This window comes from Podarcis melisellensis, assembly GCF_964234715.1.
Source record: "Podarcis melisellensis genome assembly, chromosome: 11".
NCBI classification, from domain to species: Eukaryota; Metazoa; Chordata; class Lepidosauria; order Squamata; family Lacertidae; genus Podarcis; species Podarcis melisellensis.
Genome location: NC_138543.1, coordinates 37,947,366 through 37,969,868, shown reverse-complemented (window position 1 = coordinate 37,969,868; position 22,503 = coordinate 37,947,366). Strand labels below are relative to the sequence as shown.

Below are 22,503 nucleotides of genomic sequence, written 5' to 3'. Positions count from 1 at the left end.
GGCTCTCAGTAGGCCCCATTGCACTTGGTGGGATTTGTAAAAGTGTGTAGGACTTTTAATTCCCTTTATTTCTTTGTGAGATAATTTGAGCACATGAGATTTGAGTCCTATTGAAACTGGCAGGACTAAAATGACTAACCTGTGGCTAGATCTGGGTCAAAGTTTGGGGTTAGTTAGGGTCACTTTTGTGAGGAAAGCAACCAAATAATAATAATAATTCTTGCTCCTGTCCATTTTTAGAACTTTGCATATAAAATGGCATTCTAAACAATTGTAGTGAAATGTAGGCTGTTCATAGAATGAAAGGATGGGACTTAATTGCCAAGCTTGGAAGGAAGAACAGATAGTCATCTTTCAAGATTTCCTGTCTATAAGTACAAATAACCATGAGAAAGCTTTTAAAAAAAGTTTCTGAAAGAAACAAATAATTATGTTGTGCTTCTAGAATTAAGAACTGCTCCTCCTACTCGCTAGCTCGGATAGACCCTCTTGAACTTGTTACTTCAGATGTAACTTTCAATATTTGCATTCTTCCAAAAGACACCACTTTTATCTATATCACAACTCCTTAAAATTGGAACAATTTTTTTATTGTGTTAATTAATGATGTCTAGTTTTTCCATGGAAGATAAGCTGGTGTCGATAATGAAAGTGATTATTGCTTTGGGATTTGGCTGCAAACAGTGTTTTTGATGTTGTATTCCAGAGGTGCATCAACGGACAAGCTGTGGAATGAACAAGAGCAGATTAAACTTGTGCACTAATTGCTCTTCCTCTTTAATTTGCAGGATGAATTCCACTCACGGTTGCGCTTTATTCGGCGGGGACTGGTTGCCATGGCAAATGCCGGGCCTCACGATAATGGCAGCCAGTTCTTCTTTACTTTGGCTCGGGCAGATGAACTTAACAACAAGCACACCATCTTTGGAAAGGTCTGAAAGACTTCTGTCCCAAGCCCCGTTATTTGTCTGCCTGAATTTGGTTGTGGGGGCAACCTTGGCGAAGAAAATCCACCAAGAGCTGTCAGAACTCATCAAATGCAGTCTCTGATGAGCGGGAGGGCTAGGTGTTTGGATACCCTCATCACAATAATTTTATTTGTACGCTTTGTTTCCATAGTTAAAGGCATGTTCAAGGCAGCTGACAGCATGAAAAGATTTACATAACAAAAGCAGTCATAAGCAAAAAATAAAACACATCTAGAAGATACACATCCAGATTGAACAATGTCCACATAAATCATACGATCTAAAGATTAAGATACTAAAAATGAATATCAACAACAGCAACAAACCCCTGTAAACAATAGCCCAACCCAAGAGTGTCCAGCAGCCTCAGCTTTTGTAGCTGGAGTCAGTCAGGGCCCCACCCTCCCAGGCCATGTGGGAAAAGGCCTGCAAGGCAGGGAACAGATCCTCCCCTTAAATGCATTTGTTTTGGCTTAGCCCTAGCATATATATCTCTTATGTCAGGCATTGGGATACCCGTATGTTTGTAAACTCTGCACCTTTTCCAATTGCATTTCTCACTGTGGAAAAAGGCTACATTGATCTAAAGTATAAATTCATTTTATGTGCTGTCAAACTGATAATGACTTTTTAACAGAAAACATACAAGCTTTCTAAAACTATCCAGAATGTACTTTGAAAATAATTTAAGCTTTAAAAAACCCTCTTCTAATTTGACAGATTACTGGAGATACCATATATAACATGTTACGACTCACAGAGGTTGAAACAGATGCAGATGAAAGACCACTCAACCCACATAAAATAAAAAGTACTGAGGTAGGTTTAATATTGTCTAAAATGGATTAAAATATATATTTCATTGCCTTCAAACCATCACAATTAAATGTTATTTGTATATTTGTTTATCTCAAAGCAGTGATCAGAATGAGTATTTTATACAGTTATTTTAGCCTATTAATATGCATCTGTGTCTGCCATTTGTAATATCATTTTAAAAGCCGTATATTTAATACCTGCAGTTTTGGAATTGACTATGTGTGGTATTCAGCTATGTTTTAATTAGAGCAGACCTATTGAAATTGATGAACACGATTAAGTTGGGTCTATTAATTTCAATATGTCTACTCTGAGTAAAATTTAGGGTGATATTAGACTACGTCAGGTTACCAAAGGTTGTAAGACTGACACATATTTGGGTTTTTTGCAGCTTTTGCTAAGGCCAAAGGAGCTTGTTTAACCATAATATACTTAAAATTACATAAGAAAGCATAAAAGGCAATAATTAAGAAATCTATTTCAGCACAATTCCACAAAAAATCCGTAGGTTGCTAATGCAGACTGTAGCCCATGGCAGTGTGACTCATTTTAACTGCCAAAGGCAATACAGAATACTGTATTTTTCCGTGTATTTTTGGGGACTCAAACTTTAAAAAATGGGAGATGGCACAAAGTTGTTGAGTTTCTCTTGCAGAGGTTGCCCAAGAGTTGTTGAGCTTTTTTTTTTGGGGGGGGGGTGCTTGCTGAAAATCGCTCACCCGCACACATCACAAAATCTGCCTGTAGTCTCTCCCCTTGCCGGCAGAAGCTGTCAATCGCCCGTCCAATTGCCACAGCGCCAGCCAATCAATACCACCCGTTGATGCAGCTACCAATAACAGCCAGGGTAGCAACCAATCAAACGTTCACCCTATTCACTACCCTTGTATAAGACGACCCCCATTTTAAGCATGATTTTTAAAGAAAATAACGTAGTCTTATACACGGAAAAGTATGGTAGATGAAACCCTCTGAATGCTATCAGAGAGATTTAATATCCGACCTCATTCAGGGAGTGGAACAATTAGTGAAGGTTCTACAGAGCAGGGCCTGAACTGATGATGACCATGTAGTGGGTTCAGGGTCCTAGGCTGTGAAGGGTTTGGGAACATGCGTTCTCCTCTCCCTCATGCCACTGCGTTCTGCCTCTGATCCAGTGTGGGATTTCCTCAGGCTTGTTCCAGCTCATGCATGTTACGCTAAACCGTGGTGCAAACTGCGTCTCTGTGTGTGGTGGTTTTGTGCATTGTAACTCTTGGAGTTGTAATTCTTCGCTGTCTGTTTTACTGCAGCGATTGGAAGGTTTTAAAATCAGGATTACTTATCACAATGGGAAGTTCTGAAAGAGGGTTTCTGAAATATTTTTCTTCTAGGTTTTATTTAATCCTTTTGATGACATAATTCCGAGAACCAGTAAAAAGCTGACGAATGAGAAACCAGCTGAAGAAGCGAAGAAAGCAAAATCCAAGGGCACAAAGTAATTATAGCCTGTGATGGCTCCACAAACTCAATATTAACATGGTGAACAAAAACTAAGATCTATTTATATATCGCCACTGAATGATCAAACCCTTATTTATACCCTGTGAAGTTAAAGCAATAAAGCTCTATACATTTTAGTCCTTTGAATGGGGTATTTTGTTCAAAAGTATTCTGTAATGTAATTTCCAGGAAAACAATCTGTATAAGATAATACTGTTCCCCCCCCTCTTTTTTTTGAAAGGAATTTTAGCTTGCTTTCATTTGGAGAAGAAGCTGAAGAGGAAGAAGTAGAAGTCAACAGAGTTAGCCAGGTATAGATACAGGCTAACGATATATTTTTGTGATGCTTCTTTGCTTGTTTATATTTGTGAATAACTTCCTTTCCTCACAGAACCTTTACCTTACAGAGCAGGGGTGGGGAGCCTTTTCGCCTCTGTAGGCCAGATACTTATCAAACCCAGGCTTGTGAGCCAGATTTGACAGGTGGGCAAGACTGTCCACATAACAGTTCACCTGACATGACAACAGGTATTGGGTGCTTTGAAGTCCAGGCACTGGGACTTCAGAGCACCATGCAGGGTTTGCAGATTACTACCCATCACTCAAAGCCTTCTTCCTGCAGTTCCTCCACACACAACCAGTCCAGGATGCTTTGGGTCTAGCCTTCTTTCTGCAGGCATCAGCTCCATGTGCAAGTTTCCCTGTGGATGATGAGCAGTTGAGCCAAAGCCTGCTTCCTTTGCCCCATGGGGAGCGCACTTTAAGATGCATTGCCTGCCCCATCTCTACCTGCCCCATATCTACTGTTACATATGACATCAAGCGTGGGGCAGGTGGGGTGGTTCGGGGAAAACTGTCTCTCAGGCCTACTTTGAACCCTTGGCAGGCCACGTTTGGCCTGCAAACTGAAGGTTCCCCACCCCTTTGGTAGAGCTTTGTGAACCAACATGTCACACTTGATACAAGACACTGCCAAGTTCAGATAAAACATGAATATAGAGATGGATGTGCTTACCATGCATCCTTATAAATGTTGTATTATTGTAATACTTTGCTGCTAGAGAATTAGTCCTTCACAACTGGCTCTTGATTGGTTTTCTGCCTCAATGCAAAGTGCTGATTATACTGAATATGACCCCCCATAAACACTGTGTGGTCTAGTACCTGATACCTACAAACCACTCTTTTCTACATGATCACATTTATATGTCATCATGATCACATTTATATGTCATCGTTCAGGGATTTGTGGCACTCTAGGTGTTGAAGTCCCAATTCCCAGCACCCCTGACTCTTAGCTGTACTGACTGGGGTTGATTGGAGCTAGTGTCCTTCCACATCTGTAAGGCTACAAGGTTGTGCATCTCTGCCTTAGCTCATGTAGGGAAACTTTGTTTTATGTCCCCCTCTCTGTCTGAGGTGGTGACTTAAGACTTAAGACCTTCTTGGTGGTGGCAGCAAGATTGTGGAACTTGCTCCCGAGCAGAGGGAGGGAGTTTACATTGCTAGTTTACTGCAGTGTTTTTTAAGCAGCACATCACAATTGTTTCATTTCAGGGCACATTTGCAATGAACAATACTGTATTGGAAATTTATTTAACTGCAGTCATTCTGTTTTCATTTTAGTCTTTTGTAGTTTGGTTATGGTACAATTTTTATTAATTGTTATAAGCCCTCTTAGGATAAGAACAAATGTGTTTTACAGGAGAGTGATGCTATATTTTTTCAGTTAGTTTGTGTGAGGTTAAAACAGTGATTCCTCTCCCCCTGACCCCTTTCCACCCCCCTACTCATTGTTCTGCATCTCATCATCATGTTCTTCTTTTTTAGAATATGAAAGGAAAAAGCAAAAGCAGTCACGACTTGCTGAAAGACGATCCGCATCTGAGCTCAGTACCTGCCATTGAAAGGTTAATATACTACTTGCTAATCAGCAGCTATGTCAACTTGGGGGAGGCTGGATCTCTTTACCGTAAACTCACAACTACCTGTCCACTTGCCTAACTCTTGCTTTTTAGATCTAGGGGGCTAACCCTAGACCGTTTTTCTGCCCCTGCTTTGTATGCTAGGTACATATGTAGATGTGTGGAACTCAGTGTTGTTGTTTTTTTAAAAGGTTTGCATCTCTACCTGTGTACTTTTAAATTCAATTTTTATTTCATTAAGCTAATTCGAGTAACGTTAGAGAAGAATCTACTTACATAAGTTGCATTTCCTTTCAGTGAAAAAGCAGATGACAGTGATATCTCGGATGAGGTGAGTAGCATTTCTACTTCAATAGGGAGCCCATTTTGCTGTGAAGTTGTAATATTCTCAGGAAAGTCACACACTGAAGCTTATACATGTTGCCACCAGGACAGTGGTTCTGAGTGTGGGTGATTCCTTTAGGTCAAAACAAGCACCTTGTGTTGACGTCTGCTGCTTTGAGTCCATGCAAAGTACACAGCACAAAAATGGTTTAAACTAAAATTACCCAGTGGAGAAGAACTGTATACAGATGCTCAAATTTTACACATAGTGAAGAATAGGGGCTGTGCTGTTCCATCGCTCTAATGCTTTGCCACTCACTCTGATGAGATGGGCCTCCAGGTGTCCTTTATATTGTGCATTCATGTTAATTTGCGCTCATTATAGTTGTTGTTTAGTCGTTTAGTCGTGTCCAACTCTTCATGACCCCATGGACCAGAGCATGCCAGGCACTCCTGTCTTCCACTGCCTCCCGCAATTTGGTCAAACTCATGCTGGTAGCTTCGAGAACACTGTCCAGCCATCTCATCCTCTGTCATCTGCTTCTCCTTGTGCCCTCCATCTTTCCCAACATCAGGGTCTTTTCCAGGGAGTCTTCTGTTCTCATGAGGTGGCCAAAGTACTGGAGGTTCAGCTCATTATATTAGCAGGGCTTTAAATACTGTTCACACCTTCACAAGTTACAGGGCGGGCATACAGCTTCGCTTCCAGTTGGTGAATGTCATAGAATCATAGAATCATAGAGTTTGAAGGGACCCTGAGGGTCACCCAGTCCAACCCCCTGCAATGCAGGAATCTCAACTAAAGCATCCAATACAGATGTCCTGTAGCTTCCTACTGAAAACCTGTTAACTTCATATCACAGATTTTCTGGGGTTGTTGGTGTTCTTTTGTCCGGCTTTTGTTTTGTTTGAGCATAAGAGTGCCCCTCCAGACAGTGATAACATTGGGGAAGCATTGGGGAACAACTAATAAAGCAGAATGCTCTGCATACAAGTTCTCTATAAATTCATTACTAACGCACCAATGACATGTTACATAAACGACCATCAAAAACCAAATACTAATCTGGAGAGGCCTCTGTGAATGTGGGTCCTTCACATCTAGATCTTGTGGCGTGTAGGTCCTGTGGATTTGGCCTTTGAGCATTGGGCTCCCCTTTTGCATATGAGCCACAGGCATAAATTATACCTCACAGATGTTGAGTGGGATGGTGCACGAATACCATCCCGCTCTCCAACTTGGTATATACTGTAATCTGGATATCTGCACAGTGCTGAGGAATAAGATGAGATTATAATGATGTGGAAAATGAAAGAAAAATGCTGCTTTGAACCAGCTTGGTTTGAGTATTGGTTCGAGTATGCTGGAGAAGAGGAAACCATATTCTGTCACATTTAAAAAACTGCAATGTAGTGGTTCTACTAGATCCTAGGAGACCAGGGCTCGAATCCCCACTGCTCCATGAAGCTCACTGGGTGACCTTTAGTCAGTCACTATCAGCCTAACCTACCTCACAGGGTAATTGGGAGAAGAAAATGGGGAGATGGTGAAACCATGTACTCATTTGCTACCTCTAGCCCCTTGCAGAAAAGATAGAATAACAACAACAACAACAACAATAATGAATAATAATAATGAGCAATAATAATAATATAGAACAGGAGTTTTAACTACTTCTTTTTTTTATTTTTTTTTTATAAATATTTTATTAGGTTTTTGATAAACAAATTTCCACTTTCAAATACATACTTCCATAAATCCAATGGACTTCCCCCATCTCCCGAGCACTGCATTCCCTGTGTAACCAAAACCTCAGCAATTTGTTGACTTGTTTTATACATAACAATATATCTTCCATTTTATCGTGTTATCTGTTGTAAACATTTCGATACAATTGCGTTAATTTTTAATTTCCACACAATAAAAATATTTCGTTACCTCACTTCTGTCTTATAGTGTCTTATTTATCAATTCAGAAATTTGCCGATACTGAAGGTATACCTTCCTAGAAAGGAGCATTTTTTAACATTCATACAACTTATAATGCTTTTTCAAATAGTCCTTAAAATTTTTCCAAACTTCCTCCGTTTCTTCTTCTCCCGAGTCTTGAATTCTGCCAGTCATTTCAGCCAACTCCATATAGTCCATCAGCTGCGTCTGCCATTCTTCTAATGTGGGTAGATTTTGTGTCTTCCAGTGCTTTGCCAACAGAATCCTCGCTGCTGTAGTAGCGTACATAAAGAAAGTTCTATCTTTCTTGACCATCCTCTGGTCTACCATGCCCAGAAGGAAGGCCTCCGGTTTCTTAGGTAAGGTGAATCTCAGCACCTTTTTTAGTTCATTATGTATCATTTCCCAGAAGGCCTTCACTTTCGGGCAGGTCCACCAGAGGTGTAAAAATGTCCCTTCCTCTTCCTTACATTTCCAACATTTATTATCGGACAGGTGATATATCTTTGCAAGCTTGACTGGGGTCATGTACCACCGGTATATCATTTTCATAATGTTTTCCTTCAAGGCAGTACATGCCGTGAATTTCATTCCGGTGTTCCATAACCTTTCCCAGTCTTCAAACATAATGTTATGCCCCAAGTCCTGTGCCCACTTTATCATAGAGGATTTGACAATCTCATCCTGTGTGTTCCATTTAAGCAGCAAGTTATACATTCTCGAAATTAGCTTGGATTTTGGCTCAAGCAACTCTGTTTCTAGTTTCGATTTTTCCTCCTGAAAACCCACTTTTTTGTCTGCTTTAAAAACTTCCTGGATTTGAGCATAATGCAACCAATCTCGCACCTTGTTTTTTAACTTTTCCATACTCTGTAACCTCCATTTATCTCCAATTTTTTCAATTATTTTCCAATATTTAGGCCAGTGGGCCTCCATATTGAGTCTTTTACGTGCTTTGGCCTCCATCGGTGAGAGCCACCTCGGAGTTTTACTCTCCAATAAGTCTTTGTATTTTGACCAGACCATGAAAATTGCCCTTCTGACAATATGGTTTTTGAACAATTTATGAACTTTAACCTTGTCATACCACAAATATGCATGCCACCCAAAAGCATTATCAAATCCCTCCAGGTCAAGGACGTCGGTGTTCTCCAATAGGATCCAATCCTTCAACCAGCAGAGGGCTGCAGCTTCATAATATAACCTCAAGTCCGGCAGGGCAAACCCCCCTCTTTCTTTCGCATCTGTTAGTATTTTAAACTTTATTCGGGGCTTTTTGCCCTGCCAGACAAATTTAGATAAATCCCTCTGCCATTTTCCAAAACATTCCACCTTATCCACGATCTGGAGGGACTGAAACAAAAATAGCATTTTCGGCAATACATTCATCTTTATAGCAGCTATTCTGCCCAACAAGGAAAGTTTTAATCTTGACCATGTTTCCAGATCTCTTTTTATCTCTGACCAACATTTCTCATAGTTGTCCTTAAATAAATTCAAATTTTTGGAGGTCAAGTGCACCCCTAGGTACTTTGAGTTTTAACTACTTCTTGAGGAGAGCTTAAAATGATTAGAAATCTCTTTTCTTCATGTAAGTATCACATTGTTTTAGACAGTTGTGCTCTCTGATGTCTATTGTCTTTGAAATACTCTTCCTGTGATGAACTGAAGTTGTCATGTGTATGAAGAGCAGTGAATGGATATTTTATCAAACCAGCCTATTTGCTTGGCAGGAAGAGGGTGCATATGGTGAAGAAGATGAAGAAATTGATAGTGATGAGAAGTATCAAATGAAAGAACGCATTATGAAGAAGTTAAAGAAAGATGCTGATCTAACAGCTCAAAAAACAAGTAAAGAGAAGGAAACGGAGAAGAAAAGTAGCCGCAGGTGGGTAATGCATTATTTTGAGCTTAACTGTAGCAAAGTAACGTTTTCAAATATTCCACCATTGATACTTAAATAAAATGCTGAGTAAATTGAGTAAATTGATCTTAAGTTTGTTCCTCAGATGATTTTTTGGGTTAACATTTTTAGAAGAGCATCTCTTCATATTTTCATTCTTCTCTCTGGCCCCACCATTGAAAGCTTTTGATTAGCTACAGCATATATGTATACCGTTCTCCCTATTTCCAGTGTTCAAGCTGTGAGTGACATTGCTGAAGTAGCCAAACCAGTGTCAAGCCTGCACAAAAAAGGATATATCAGCAGGCTTGTGGGAACACTGCAGTTTGTAGAAGTACAAAAACTATTCAGGAGAAGAAACACAACCCAGGGTGAGGGGCAATAATGACCCCAGTGAGCACTGAGCATGCTCATTGGCTGTGGAATGCTGATTGTTGCAGTGGGGAACGGGTGCAAATCTAGAGTGGGAGAGGAAAAATGAAATGGAGAGGCTGGAATTCTGAACAGAGGGCACGCCACACTACAACACTTGGTTGCAGCATACATTTGCAAGCATACATTTTTATTTTTCTAGATAGTTGTTATTATGAAGTAATAAGCAAAACCTGGGTGTTTCTGACCTCAGTAGCAAAGTGCTTATTAACCTTGTGTGTGTAAAGAGTATTGTCATAATGTCATCTGCTTGGCTTATGTTTTATCATATTTTATAAGCTGTTAGCTGATTATAGAAGTGGGCCCAGATCCATAAGTTAGCGCCACAGCTAAGAAACTCCCAGGATATACCTTCAATGTACCATTTGCCATGTAGTTGTGCACTGACACAAGGTATCTTATTCGTAGAGCTGGTTAGGGTGGTGCTTTTTAATTAGTAAGAAGAAGAAGAGGAAGAGTTTGGATTTGATATCCCACTTTATCACTACCCAAAGGAGTCCGAAAGCGGCTAACATTCTCCTTTCCCTGCCTCCCCCACAACAAACACTCTGTGAGGTGAGTGGGGCTGAGAGACTTCAGAGAAGTGTGACTGGCCCAAGGTCACTCAGCAGCTGTATGTGGAGGAGCGGGGAATCGAACCCGGTTCCCCAGATTACGAATCTACCGCTCTTAACCACTACACCACACTGGTTACCATCTTCGTGTGCTTAGTGTGCAAAGCTTTTGGACAGATTGAATGGGCCCACCTGGGACCCAGCTGCGTCAGTGCAAGAGTCCATGCCTGGCATGTGGTAATACTAACCTGTTGTACATGGGTGCTTATAGGTGTAATCCACATACCTTGCCCTGGAAGCCAGAGGAGTGTTTGCAGAAGTCTGTTCATTTCTCTGTCTGTTGAGAAACCTTCACAACGTTAAAGCATATACTACGCAGAAATGTACAGCATGCAGAGGCCCAAGCTCTTCTCTCACGGCCATAACACTTAGCACAGTTCACCAAATAATCAAAATGTTACTTACTTATGACATTTCCTAGTACTGATTTCTCTTGGCAGAATTTTGTGAAGGGCAGGTAACACCCTTTTTTGGCATCTTTGAATCGTTATGAGCTTTTGATTCGACGTCTCTCTTACTCAAGGAATATCACAGTGTTTTCTTTTTGTTTGTTCCAGCTTTGCTAAGATCTTTCATGTTGTTTTGGTGAACCTAGACCACAGCCTCTAGCTATTGACTAGACAATAAATACTAACTTGTACACTTCCATAGTAATCACAGGTGCAGTATGCTTTTCACAGCATTGCACATCCACCATTTTTATACAGCTGTACTTGAGACAGTGCTCTGTTTCTAACTTTTGTTTTTTGGTGAGTGTTTTTATTTTAAAAAAGAACTTACAGCCTACCTAATTTTAAAAAGAAATTCAAGGTGGCTAACAGATCCCAAACCTCACAATCCCTATATGTGACCCAGTCAGAAAACCAGCGTGATTAGCACAACCCTATATCAATTACAATAATTACTTCCTAAAGGGCTACTAAAACAAGAACATCAGCAATACTGTATACCAGAAAAATGATCAGCCAAAACACCTTTTTAAACTGCCATGGTTTTAAAAGCCACCTGAAACAATATACGTGAGCCCAGGGCCAAGCTGGGGCAGGCTAGGAAAAATTTGGACTTGGAAAAATATGCAGTGATTGAGTTTGGATAAAAAATAAAAAATAAATCCAAGTACATGTGACTGGAATGTCATGTGTAGTTTTGCCATAAGAGCATTTTTGTTTTTGTTTTTTAAACACTATTTTGACAACTGCTAGTTCTTTTAGACCATATGTGATCTATTTAAATGTGCTCTCGGTTCCAATTTGGCTTTAATACTTAAGGTATCTGTTGCATGGCCACACAGTTTATTAAGATACATTGTATTGTACGTACCTCAGTCACTTTCTCTTTCAAAGTTTACCCAGTCTATTTTAGTTGTTGTTTTTGTTGTTGTTAATTAAATTTAGTATAGTTCTTCCTAGGAGTTTAATTTCAGCATTTTGTATGCTTCAGCCTAAATATCACTTCTTTAAATCTTTTGAAAATCAATGTTTCTAATCTCAAAAGTATGCTGTGATAAAAAGCAGTTGCTGCAGTTCTTAATGTCACTTCTTAGATATTAGCAGTGAGTTCTGTTTCATTTGAAAACTGTATTAGCCCCCTAAGCAGTGGCAATGCAATTACGTATACTCTGGAGGGTGTGTATATGTATTCAAAGATATAAAAACCAAAGTACCGTATTTTTCGCTCTATAGGACGCACTTTTTCCCCTTCAAAAATGAAGGGGAAATGTGTGTGCGTCCTATGGAGCGAAGACACCATAGCCCCGCGACCCTCTCCCGGTTGGAGAGGTGACGCGCGGCTCAGGCAGGTGCCTCCATAGCCGCGCGTCACCTCTCCAGCCCGGAGAGGGTCGCGAGGGGCTGTTTTAGCGCCGCACGCGCTCTCCCGGCTGGAGAGGCGACGCGCGGCTCTGGCAGGAGCCTCCATAGCCGCGCGTCACCTCTCCAGCCGGGAGAGCGCGGACGGGGATAAAGAAGCCATAGCCCCGCGACCCTCTCCCAGCTGGAGAAGTGACGCGTGACTATGGCAGCAGCCTCTCCGCTGCGCCTTTCCGCTGCTCCCAGACCTGCTCTTTGGGGCTGGTGGTGGGCTTCCCCCCGCCAGCCCCAAAGAGCAGGTCGAAAGGAACCTGAAGCGCACTGACCCCTCTAGCTCTCCAGGCTTCCAAGGTAGCCACCTGAACACACCTTAAATGGCACCTTGTTTTAGAGCGGGAAAACAAGAGGGGGGAAATTCTCCCACTCTCTGCGCAGCGCTTCCTGCCGCTTTGCTGAAGGGGCACTGGTCAGAGAGCGGAAGAATTTTTTTCCCTTGTTCTCCCCCCTCTAAAACAAGGTGCGTCCTATTGTCCGGTGCGTCCTATGGTGCGAAAAATACGGTACTCATAACTTACAGGGAAGCAGTAGCTTTTCTACGAAAAGTAAAATCACAGGCTGAGAGTCAAAATATTTATCCACTCCTTCTAAATTTCATTTTAATATTTTTTTTTAACTCGCTTTTTTCCTGGACATGTTTCATCAGCAGACAAACTTTTAAAATAGAAGAAATACACATTTTACTATTTCTGTATTCTCCTGTCCTAACATGGCATTCACAATGGTCTTCTATTCAAGAAGATGATCGTGTCCTCCCCCCCCCCCTTATTAGTTTCAGCAGAATTTCTGCCTCCGAACTCCCAGTCCTTTCACTAGGCTCAGAGGCGGGGAGTTATGAGTTCAACAGGGATCTGTTGATTCCACCAAAACAAAAAATTAATGTGTTTTGCCAAACATTTTGACCATTCTTTAAATCAAATGAATAAGTTCTGAAGAATCTACTTCTGGCTGCGTAGGACCTGGTTTTAAAGTAGCAGCACTCAAACCTTCCTCTAAAACATTTCACGTATTTGTATCTAATTTATTAATGTGCCCTCCTTTCCACCGTGCCTTCGTCAAATATTGTGGGTTAGTCAAATAAGCCATAGTTATCAGCTTATATAATTAATTATGCAAGCCACTGAAGTATCTGTTATGCTTGGAAAAGCCTGTCACAGCATACTACAGACTTCATTTAGTAATTGGAAACTGAACTTCATGTCATCTTATTTCAAGATGACTCTTGCTTTATACAGATGTGCTGGAAGCTGGCGATGCAGCACATTCCCCAGAGAGAGTTTCAAGGATGCTGATTCAAGCATGCGTTGATCAAAGCATGCAGTGAATCATAGGTCTGGGGTGTCAACAGCCACAGAATGGAATCCATGGTGTATGACTTCAGTGGGAGGTTCAGGGAATGTTTTGTCAAACATCTGATAGCTATCAAATTTTTCATTTCATCTGAAAGTTAGATCAGCAAGTGTTGAAATGTTAAGTACTTTATTTGGAATAGCAGCTTATATTTAAGATGGCACTTAACAGCAAGTCTGGTGCAATGGTCAGACCCTGTGCAAATCAAATGCACAAAATAAAACAACCGCTGTTTGCTTCTGACTGTTCATGAGGGAGCCGTTCTGCACTGCTAAGAATTGTGAGTTTCAGGGCAACTGCTTATTTTGGTCTGGTACAGAAAAGACATACAGTGGTACCTCAGTTTACGAACTTAATCTGTTCCTGAAGTTTGTTCTTAAACGGAAACCGTTCTTAAACTGAGGTGTGCTTTCCGTAATGAGGCCTCCTGCCACCAGTGCCCTTCCACTGTTCGGCTTCCGTTCTTAGACTGAGGTAAAGTTCGCAAACCGCGAACACCTCTTCCAATTTTGCGGAGTTCGTAAACCAAATAGTTCATAAACAGGGTTGTTCTTAAGCCGAAGTATCACTGTACTCCATGTCTTACATTGAAGGTCTCATAAATAGGTGAACTATTTATTTTCTGTTTGAAGCACCTTGGAAGCAGCAAACACCAAGAATTGGATGCTCACTTCAGTACGATCTTCATGAGACACTTGTGCTTCGGTTTGCCACCCAAATCTATTTTCTTCTTGGTTATCCACTCCAAGTACAAAATTTAACACGAGAAGCCACCCTAATTCTGATGTGTCAGCACTGGAGTTTTGGGGATTGTTTGGGCACAGTGCTAAGCCCTCTACCACGGATAAACAAATGTACCTGCATATGTGTTGCGGTATGCAATGCAAGTTGCCCTACTTTCCTCCTCTTCCATTCTTCCGGCAGGGAAACAAATCCTAAAGTTTTCTAGCGTTTATGTCTGAATTAGCACTTGTGGTTTCTTGCACTTCAGTCAAGGCAGATTGGAAGCATGGCTGGATTTAGGTTTGATGAGGCCCTAAGCTACTGAAGGTAATGGGGCCCTTTATATGTCCAGCTGTCCTTTGTCAACAACAAATTGTCGCTGTTTTTTGTGTTGAATATATGCTATATGGTAATTTATGGACCTAATAGGTATCTAAGCCATTTTATTTGTTTTTTATCTTATATTTTGGAAATGTACATCCAGTTTTCTTCCTTTATTTTTTGGGGGGGCCCCAAGAGAATGGGGCCCTAAGCTATAGCTTGTTTAGCTTATATGTAAATCCAGCACTGATCGGAAGCTATGGTTTGTTCCCAGTTGCATGCGTTTGAGAGAAATAAACCACAAGTGCTGGTTCAGATGTACTGCTCAACTAGCCCCTCCATGGTTTGTTTCTGCATTGGAGGAAATGGGGAACTGGTGGCGGAGGAGCACTTAAGCTGCATGTACAAGCACACAGTTCATGCACAGACTTACTTAACCATGGTTTGTGGCTTAGCATTGTGCCCAAGTGTGGCCTTTGTAAAGAGTCTTGAGTACAATAGGTGTCGAGTGTTGGACTGGAATTGGGGAAATCTGGGTTTGTAGCTACTCAGCCATGAAGCTTGCTGGGTGACCTTGGAACAGTTGCCACTGCTCAGCAGAACCTACTACATTGGGATATTGTGATGATAAAAGGGCAGGGTGGAAAACCCCTGCAAAGTAAAGGAAGACATAAGCCTCAAGTTGGTGCTAGAATGTGGTCGTCGATCTTGTAATGTTTGCCAGTGCATTTCAGCAAAAGTCTTTCCAGGGATCATTAAAGCAAATCCCACACTGTCCTCTCTTAATCGATCATTAAAAGTTTCATTCAAGCCGTTGCCCTGTAGGTGGAGCTCACATGCCACAAATTTATGGATAGACCCTGGCTTGATTCTTCTGCTGTTTGTTGATATGGCAGTCCCTAAGCTCAGCTGAAGTATGTAAGAGCAGGGAGGTGGTGATTGCTAACAACAGATGATAAAATAAAGGCTTTACAGTTTATGACAATATTTTGTAAGACTATGGCCACCCTACACAATATTGTGTTTCATCAAAGGTTTGTAAAGTAGGATTGCAACATTTTAATTGGTCCATTAATAGGCAGGGACCAGTTTTCTTAAAAGGCCCTCACTCATTTTAAAGTCACAGTTTTTGTTTGTTTTTAAGCTATTTTGGTTTGAGCAATGCATTAAGAAATAAAAATAAAAATGCATTTCTTATTTTAAGCATTGACTGTCTCCTTAGCTTTTGTTATTTCACACACTTACTTCAGCATCTCTGAAAGGTTTAGTGAAAGATAATTTATTTATATTTTGTTTAAAGTTAGTTAAAAGCAGCATGGAGCAGTTGTGTCTTCGCTGGGATACATTCAATATTCCTTGCCCCTCTGTTGCTTCTAGGCAACACACTCTGACTGAAAAATAAATGAATGTTGCTCTGTCCCCCTCTATCGCTGTTCAGTGGCAGCAGCTGGTGAATACTATGTTCTGTCCCCCTCCAACATCTGCCAAGTTCCATGGAAATTTATCTTTCCAAACAAATTTTCCTTTGGAAATCTTTATTCAGAGCCAAGTCCACACATGGAGAGAACCGTGCATGCACAGTGCAATCCAATATATGTCTACTCATAAGCAAGCACCACTAAGTTCAGTGAAAACTTATGCCTGTGTAAATTTGTGGTTCCAAAGCTACGTTAGCAGAATAGATAACACAAATATTCCAATATTAACTGATTAACACGTTAATCAATTAATCAGACTTATGACATTAATCAGACTTATGACATTGTTCAGGATAGTAGAAAGCCAACAACTATGACTTATGTTAAAAAAGAAAAAAATGTATTGGTCGATAAAACAAGCAGAAATTATTATTTAAAAGTATTTGATGGCTTTTTAAAAAATGCAGAGAAAGAAGGACATAGCACAGCAGATTTCTGCAAATGTGGAATCTCTGCTTCAAAAGCCCGGCCATGGGTTTCTTGTCAGTCTGATCCCCCAAGTTTTAGAAATTCCCTATTGTTAAAGGTGAAGTTGATAATGGAGAAAATCTGTGTGCTTTCACATCACCCTGTTCCTTCCCCTGCAACTGTTTTCAAAGAGTTGTAAGGAGCACTTGCTCACTGAAACAGTCTGATTCAAACAGACTCACAAAATGAGTTGCTGGAAGTCAAAACATGGCGTATACTTGAAGCCTATTGGAATGCGCCATTGCTTTCCCATCTGTTATTGCTAAATGGTAAATTGAGGTGAATTGATGATTCCTCCCCCCCCCCCAAATATTCCAATGCCTGTTTAAAATATTGTAAAGATCAGGTCGCTAGATAATTCCTAGAGAAAGCAGGTTGAGTGTGTACATTTGGGGAGATACCTACAGGATCTCTCAGTAGTAAAATTCACCAGCTTATTCTTGATCTCACCATCATCAAGAAAGGGTAGCGAGTGGGGGGGGGGGGGAAGCAATGCCATAAGCAGCCATAACTATGCCAAGTGCAAACCATATCTTGTGCACTTCCCCCCATTGCTATTTGATCAAACAAAAAATGCAATTTACAGGGCAGTCTTGTTTTTTATTGGTAATCATGATATTCATAAACTGTTGCAATAAATATACAATCAATTACACAATGAACATTATACTGTTTGTTTAACACCAACAGCTGGGGCAAATATTGCGCCCAGTTGTGGGATATGGGTTGCACCACCCGGGCTAAGCTGCCGATGGGAAGGGAAGTATCATATCTGAACAGCATCAAGGGAGGCTATGTCAACAAATCACCATCAACGAAGCGTTTGGGTTCTGTTTTTGTTTTGTTTTTTAAAAAAGTTCTCATGTTGCTCTTCTGCACTGTTAATTTCCAGTAGTCATTAATGAATGAATACATTTTTCCCCTTCTACGTTCGATAAAGCATGAACATAAACGGAAAAATGACGGGACTAGCATATTTAATCTTGTTAGCAAGGATTATCCTGCGTAACCCAATTTGTATTTTGCCTCACTCATGTTGGTGGGCTGATTATATTTATAAAATATGACAGTGTTTTCCCCAGTTTACTCTGTGTGAAGTCACTAGCTGTGCTTTCAAAATGTTTATTATTTCAATTTCTTTCAAAATTTGAAACGTGGCCATTACTGCATCTGTATGTGGTATTTGCTGTTGTCATGTATAACCTTCTCTTTCTGGAAGCTCAGCGGGCTAATTGGTCAGCAATTTCAGTCTTTTTTCTTAATGGGTGGTTATGAATTGTTAGACAGCTGTGGCATAAAGATGATATCCCGGTTCATACATTCACTGAGCCTATACCCTGTTTTTGTGGAGATGGAGCCCTTTGTTCCAACAATATATTTTGTTGATTAGTGTTCCCTGTGACTACTTGATCATATATGAATCTCATACTCTCCAACATTTCTCCGATGAAAATAGGGGCATCCCATTTCATAATGACAATTTTACTATTTATACCCCACACAATTTACTGGGTTGTCCCAGCCGCTCTGGGCAGCTTCCAACATATATAAAAACATAATTACACATTAAACATTTAAAAAAAAACTCCCCTGCCTTCAGATTTCTTCTAAAGGTTGTAAAGTTACTTATCTCCTTGGCTCAGCGGTCGGATAACTCCATACCCTCCCACATTGGGACATCCTAAGGAAAAGTGGGACATTCCGGGATCAAGAAACCAGGACAGCTTCTCTAAATCAGGGACGTCCCTGGAAAATAGGGACACTTTGAGGGTCTGGAATCTTCCCCGTCAAGAAACAGTTTGTTTAAAGTGCCTGAGATAGGATTATAGGTAGCTGCAGTGCTTTTTTTTTTCTAAAAAAAAATGTTTATAGACACTCTCAATTTCCTACTCATCTTGAAATACTGCCCCTCAATGAGGCCAAACTTAGAGTCACAAAATTTTTAGGGGTATGCGTCCCCCCAGAAAAAAGCGCTGGGTAGCTGCCTTACACTGAATCAGGGCTGGGTCCATTTAACTCACCAAATAATGTTGTTGTTTTTTTAAATGGTCTGTTGTCTTCTGTTTGTTTGTTTGTTTGACTGGCTGACTTCTTTAAATTATATTTTTGCAAATGCTAAAAGACCAGTTTTGTTTGCGTTTAGATCCATTTTAGACTTTTGTTTATCCATGTGGGAACATCCAAATGAGACAGCAACCTCACTAATGAAGCAACAACATTTGAAAGGAATTGTGCAGTGTAATCCTGTACATATTTACTCAGAAATAAACCCCACTGTATTCAGTAGAGCTTACTTCCAGGCAAATGCATATAGTACTACATCCAGATTTTCACTTTCGTTGTACAGTATTTGAGGCTGGAAACCCCATTACGTTTCACTTACCCTGTTCCTGAAGATATGTACTCCTTTGAAAACAAGGCATCTAGGACTAATTAGATTTAGGTCACATTCACAGTGTACATTTGAAGCACATAGCTTCCCACAAAGAATTCAGGGTACTTTGGGTTGTTAAGGGTGCTGGGAATTATAGCTATGTTAAGCATAAACTCTTCTGTCAACCTAGCAGTTCGAAAGGATGTCAGAGTGCAAGTAGATAAATCGGTATCGCTCTGGCGGGAAGGTAAATGGTGTTTCCGTGCGCTGCTCTGGTTCACCAGAAGCGGCTTAGTCAAGCTGGCCACATGACTGGGAAGCTGTACGTTGGCTCCCTCGGCCAATAAAGCGAGATGAGCGCCGCAACCCCAGAGTCGGTCACGACTGGACCTAACGGTCAGGGGTCTCTTTACCTTTGCCTTTAAGCATAAACTACTTTAAATTAGAGTTGCCATATTTCAAAATGTGAAAATCCGGAAACAAAAGTTGTTGAGCTTTTTATTTTTAATTGATCTCAAATAATCTTTGGAAAAATAGTTTTGAGCTATTTTTGAGGAAAATAAAACTACACTTCCAACATGGGTTGCCATACGTCTGGCTTTTCTTGGACATTTAGGCGATTCCCACCCAGGCACTGTTTAAGAGAGCTGAAATTCTGGACGTATGGCAGCCCTGTTTAAATGCTATGTATTGATACGGCCTTAGAGATTCTGAGCAGTTATCAGCAAAGAGTCTTGTAGCACCTAAAGGCTAACAAGATTTTATTATGGAATAAGCTTTCATGAGTACGTTTCATCTGATGTGCGATATAATGCTATCAGATATGAAACTAGTCATATAAAACTTACTGCTCTAACCCAGCAGCACAGGTCTGTGGCCCCAGTGGGTTGGGTTTGTTTTTGCTATTTCCTCTAAGGTAGAGCTGAGGTTGGGACACCTTGGGTGCATGTGTGCCTGATTTGAAGAACTGGAATTTTTACGTTCTTCAAACCTCTTTCGTTCATCCTTCGTCTGTGGCTTATTTAGTGGTGCCAAGCAGAGCATAATAGCTTTTAAACACTGTCCAACACCATCTCCTTTCCCTTACTAATATTTAGGCGCAAGTTGCTTTCTGAGCACCATGTAGATACTTTTTGATCCTCCCCCCTGTACGCTGTTTAGGAAAAATGACTTTGGCAATTGCATCCACCATTTTGACTTTAGGCATGATCCCCAGCACATAACATAAGTTGCGGGCTTGCTGTATTTTAAACGCAGGATACTGTGCATATCCTGCATTAAAATTCTCTCCAGAAATGTATGTTATTAATATTGTAACACTGGAGGAGCCTTGCTAGATCAGAGCAGTTTTCTATTATCTCAGTGGCCACACAGATGTCTATGGAAGATCCACATGAGTTCAATAGGCCAGTCTCACTCATGGACAATTGCAGCTCTAAAATAGTAGTTTTTCTCTTCATTGTTCCTAGATTGCTTGGGATCCTCTGTGTTTCATTGCTCATAATTTTTTTGTTTTACTACCTATAAAGTACTGCGTTGTGCATTTACACTGTGGGGTAATCTGTAAGTTAACTCTCTTGTTTGGTGTTGAAGGTGAGATTTAACTAATCTTTAAACTCTGAATTAGTTGCCTGAGAAGATTGAGGTTGTGGAACTCTGTATTAACTCTGGGTTGTTATTTATACTGTGGTGCCTTGTGAGGGAGAATCAGGCTTTGCTCTGGGCCATGCTTCCTGTGTTGTCCTCCAGAATCAATTAGATGCAGTATTCATTATCGTATTGTGATGGCACCAAGGGGCTGAAGGGCACATTGTTTTGCTAGCCACTGTACAAATACAGGACAGGAGGATAATCCCCAGCCTAAAGCACTGACAAATAAGATGGACAAAAGGAGAAAGGGGACAAGATTAACATACAACTAGAGTAAATAAAAAGAGGGGATGCTGGGTTATTTGAGTTCCAGATTCTCTTAGGCTCTACCCCTACCCTTTCTGCTTAACCCTTTACATTCATTATTTCAGTGTCCATGTAATTTATTTTGAGAATTGCAGCTCAGAGCTCTAATGAGATATCAAAATTCTTGGGGAACGTTTTAGATGTAAAACCATAAAAAGGGCTTTCCGAATATGCTACTTGTACGTTTAAACAGCAAAGCATCTATAAGGCCTAGGCAAATAACAAGCTGTTTTTGTTGTCACTTTAGTTGTATTCTTTTGGTCACCACCCACATCACTTACCTTATTAAGCAGCGAATGATAGTTACCGGTATTTATGGTTGTGAAAATCCAAGCTACACAGCTAGTTCTAGGAAGTGGGGGGTGGCGGCTTTGGAATTCTGCTTCTTAAATAGTAACACTTCCTGCCCCGTGGCAAGCCAGTTTTGAAACTGTAGGCAGTTCTCAAAAAAGTTTGATATACAAAGAATGAGCCCTACTGGATCAGACTCAAAATCTCGCATCTTAATTATGGAATTAAGGAATCTTAAGGCATTAAGGAAACCGACTGGATGCCACTAGGAAGTCCACAAATGGAGCCTTAAAGCAGAAGTACTTTCCTGCTATTGCTTCCCAATAAATGTTCCATATAGCCACCACCCTTTGCACTGTTTAGGGTGGTAGTGAATTGGGTGCCCAGCCCTGCCATTGGCTTCCATCTGCAGAGTGAAGCCAATACTAACCACTCTGGGATTGGGACTTTATACTAGGTGTTACTGATAGCCTTAGTTTCCATGAATTTCCATAGTTTCATATCCTTTTAAGACTGTCTACGCTGGTATCCATTTCTTCCTCTTATGACAGTGAAATAAAGTACATGTTTTGTGAAGAAGTGCTTCCTCTTCTCTATCCACTTTCTCCAAATACTTCTAGTTTCCTGATCATTCTGGCTGCCCTTTTCTACATCTTATGGAGCTGTAGATGGGGCAACAAGAAATGTACCCAATGGGTGGTATTCCGATAAGTTCTATTTAAAGTAGAACCCAGTGAACTTGATGGGCCTAAAAACCTTGTTATGTCCATTAATTTCAGTGGGCCTACTCTTGAGTAAAACATAGTTGCATACCATCCAGTTTTACAAATCTGACCACATCATGGTTTCTCTGAGGGTAATGTAACACAGTCAGTTTTATTTTCAGCTTGTTTTCTAATAGTCCCTCAGAAAAAGTAAACAAATCTTCATTGGGTGTGCTGATGGTAGTTTTTTGGAAAGCCATCAAATGTTTGGATTGAGCCAAAGATGAGTAGTTTTTTGGTTGTTGTCTCAAGACTATAGCATGACCTGCAAAAGAATTTGAAATGCAGTGTTTCTCTTGATCAAAGCTTTTGAGATCAGCTAAGATCAGTGGTTAGGTTTTTATGATCTTGGTTTATAGGAACTACAGTTTTGATTCTATTGTTTTTAATGTTACAAGGCACCTGAGGCCTGTCAAAACATGGGGTAAAAATTGATGTCGTAAACAAAAACAAGGTTCATATGTTTGCTCACATCACTCTTTTCATCATAAGGTT

General features: G+C 40.6%; 1 protein-coding gene across 1 annotated transcript in view; it reads left to right on the top strand.

Annotated features, from left to right (window-relative positions):
- Positions 1-22,503, top strand: part of CWC27 (CWC27 spliceosome associated cyclophilin) — a 112,854-nt gene that overhangs the window by 4,932 nt on the left and 85,419 nt on the right. The window contains exons 4-10 of the mRNA XM_081930298.1: positions 789-932; positions 1,689-1,787; positions 3,161-3,264; positions 3,511-3,580; positions 5,100-5,179; positions 5,492-5,525; positions 9,203-9,357. Coding sequence (XP_081786424.1) covers positions 789-932; positions 1,689-1,787; positions 3,161-3,264; positions 3,511-3,580; positions 5,100-5,179; positions 5,492-5,525; positions 9,203-9,357 — 686 coding nt within the window. The remainder of the gene's footprint in view (positions 1-788; positions 933-1,688; positions 1,788-3,160; positions 3,265-3,510; positions 3,581-5,099; positions 5,180-5,491; positions 5,526-9,202; positions 9,358-22,503) is intronic.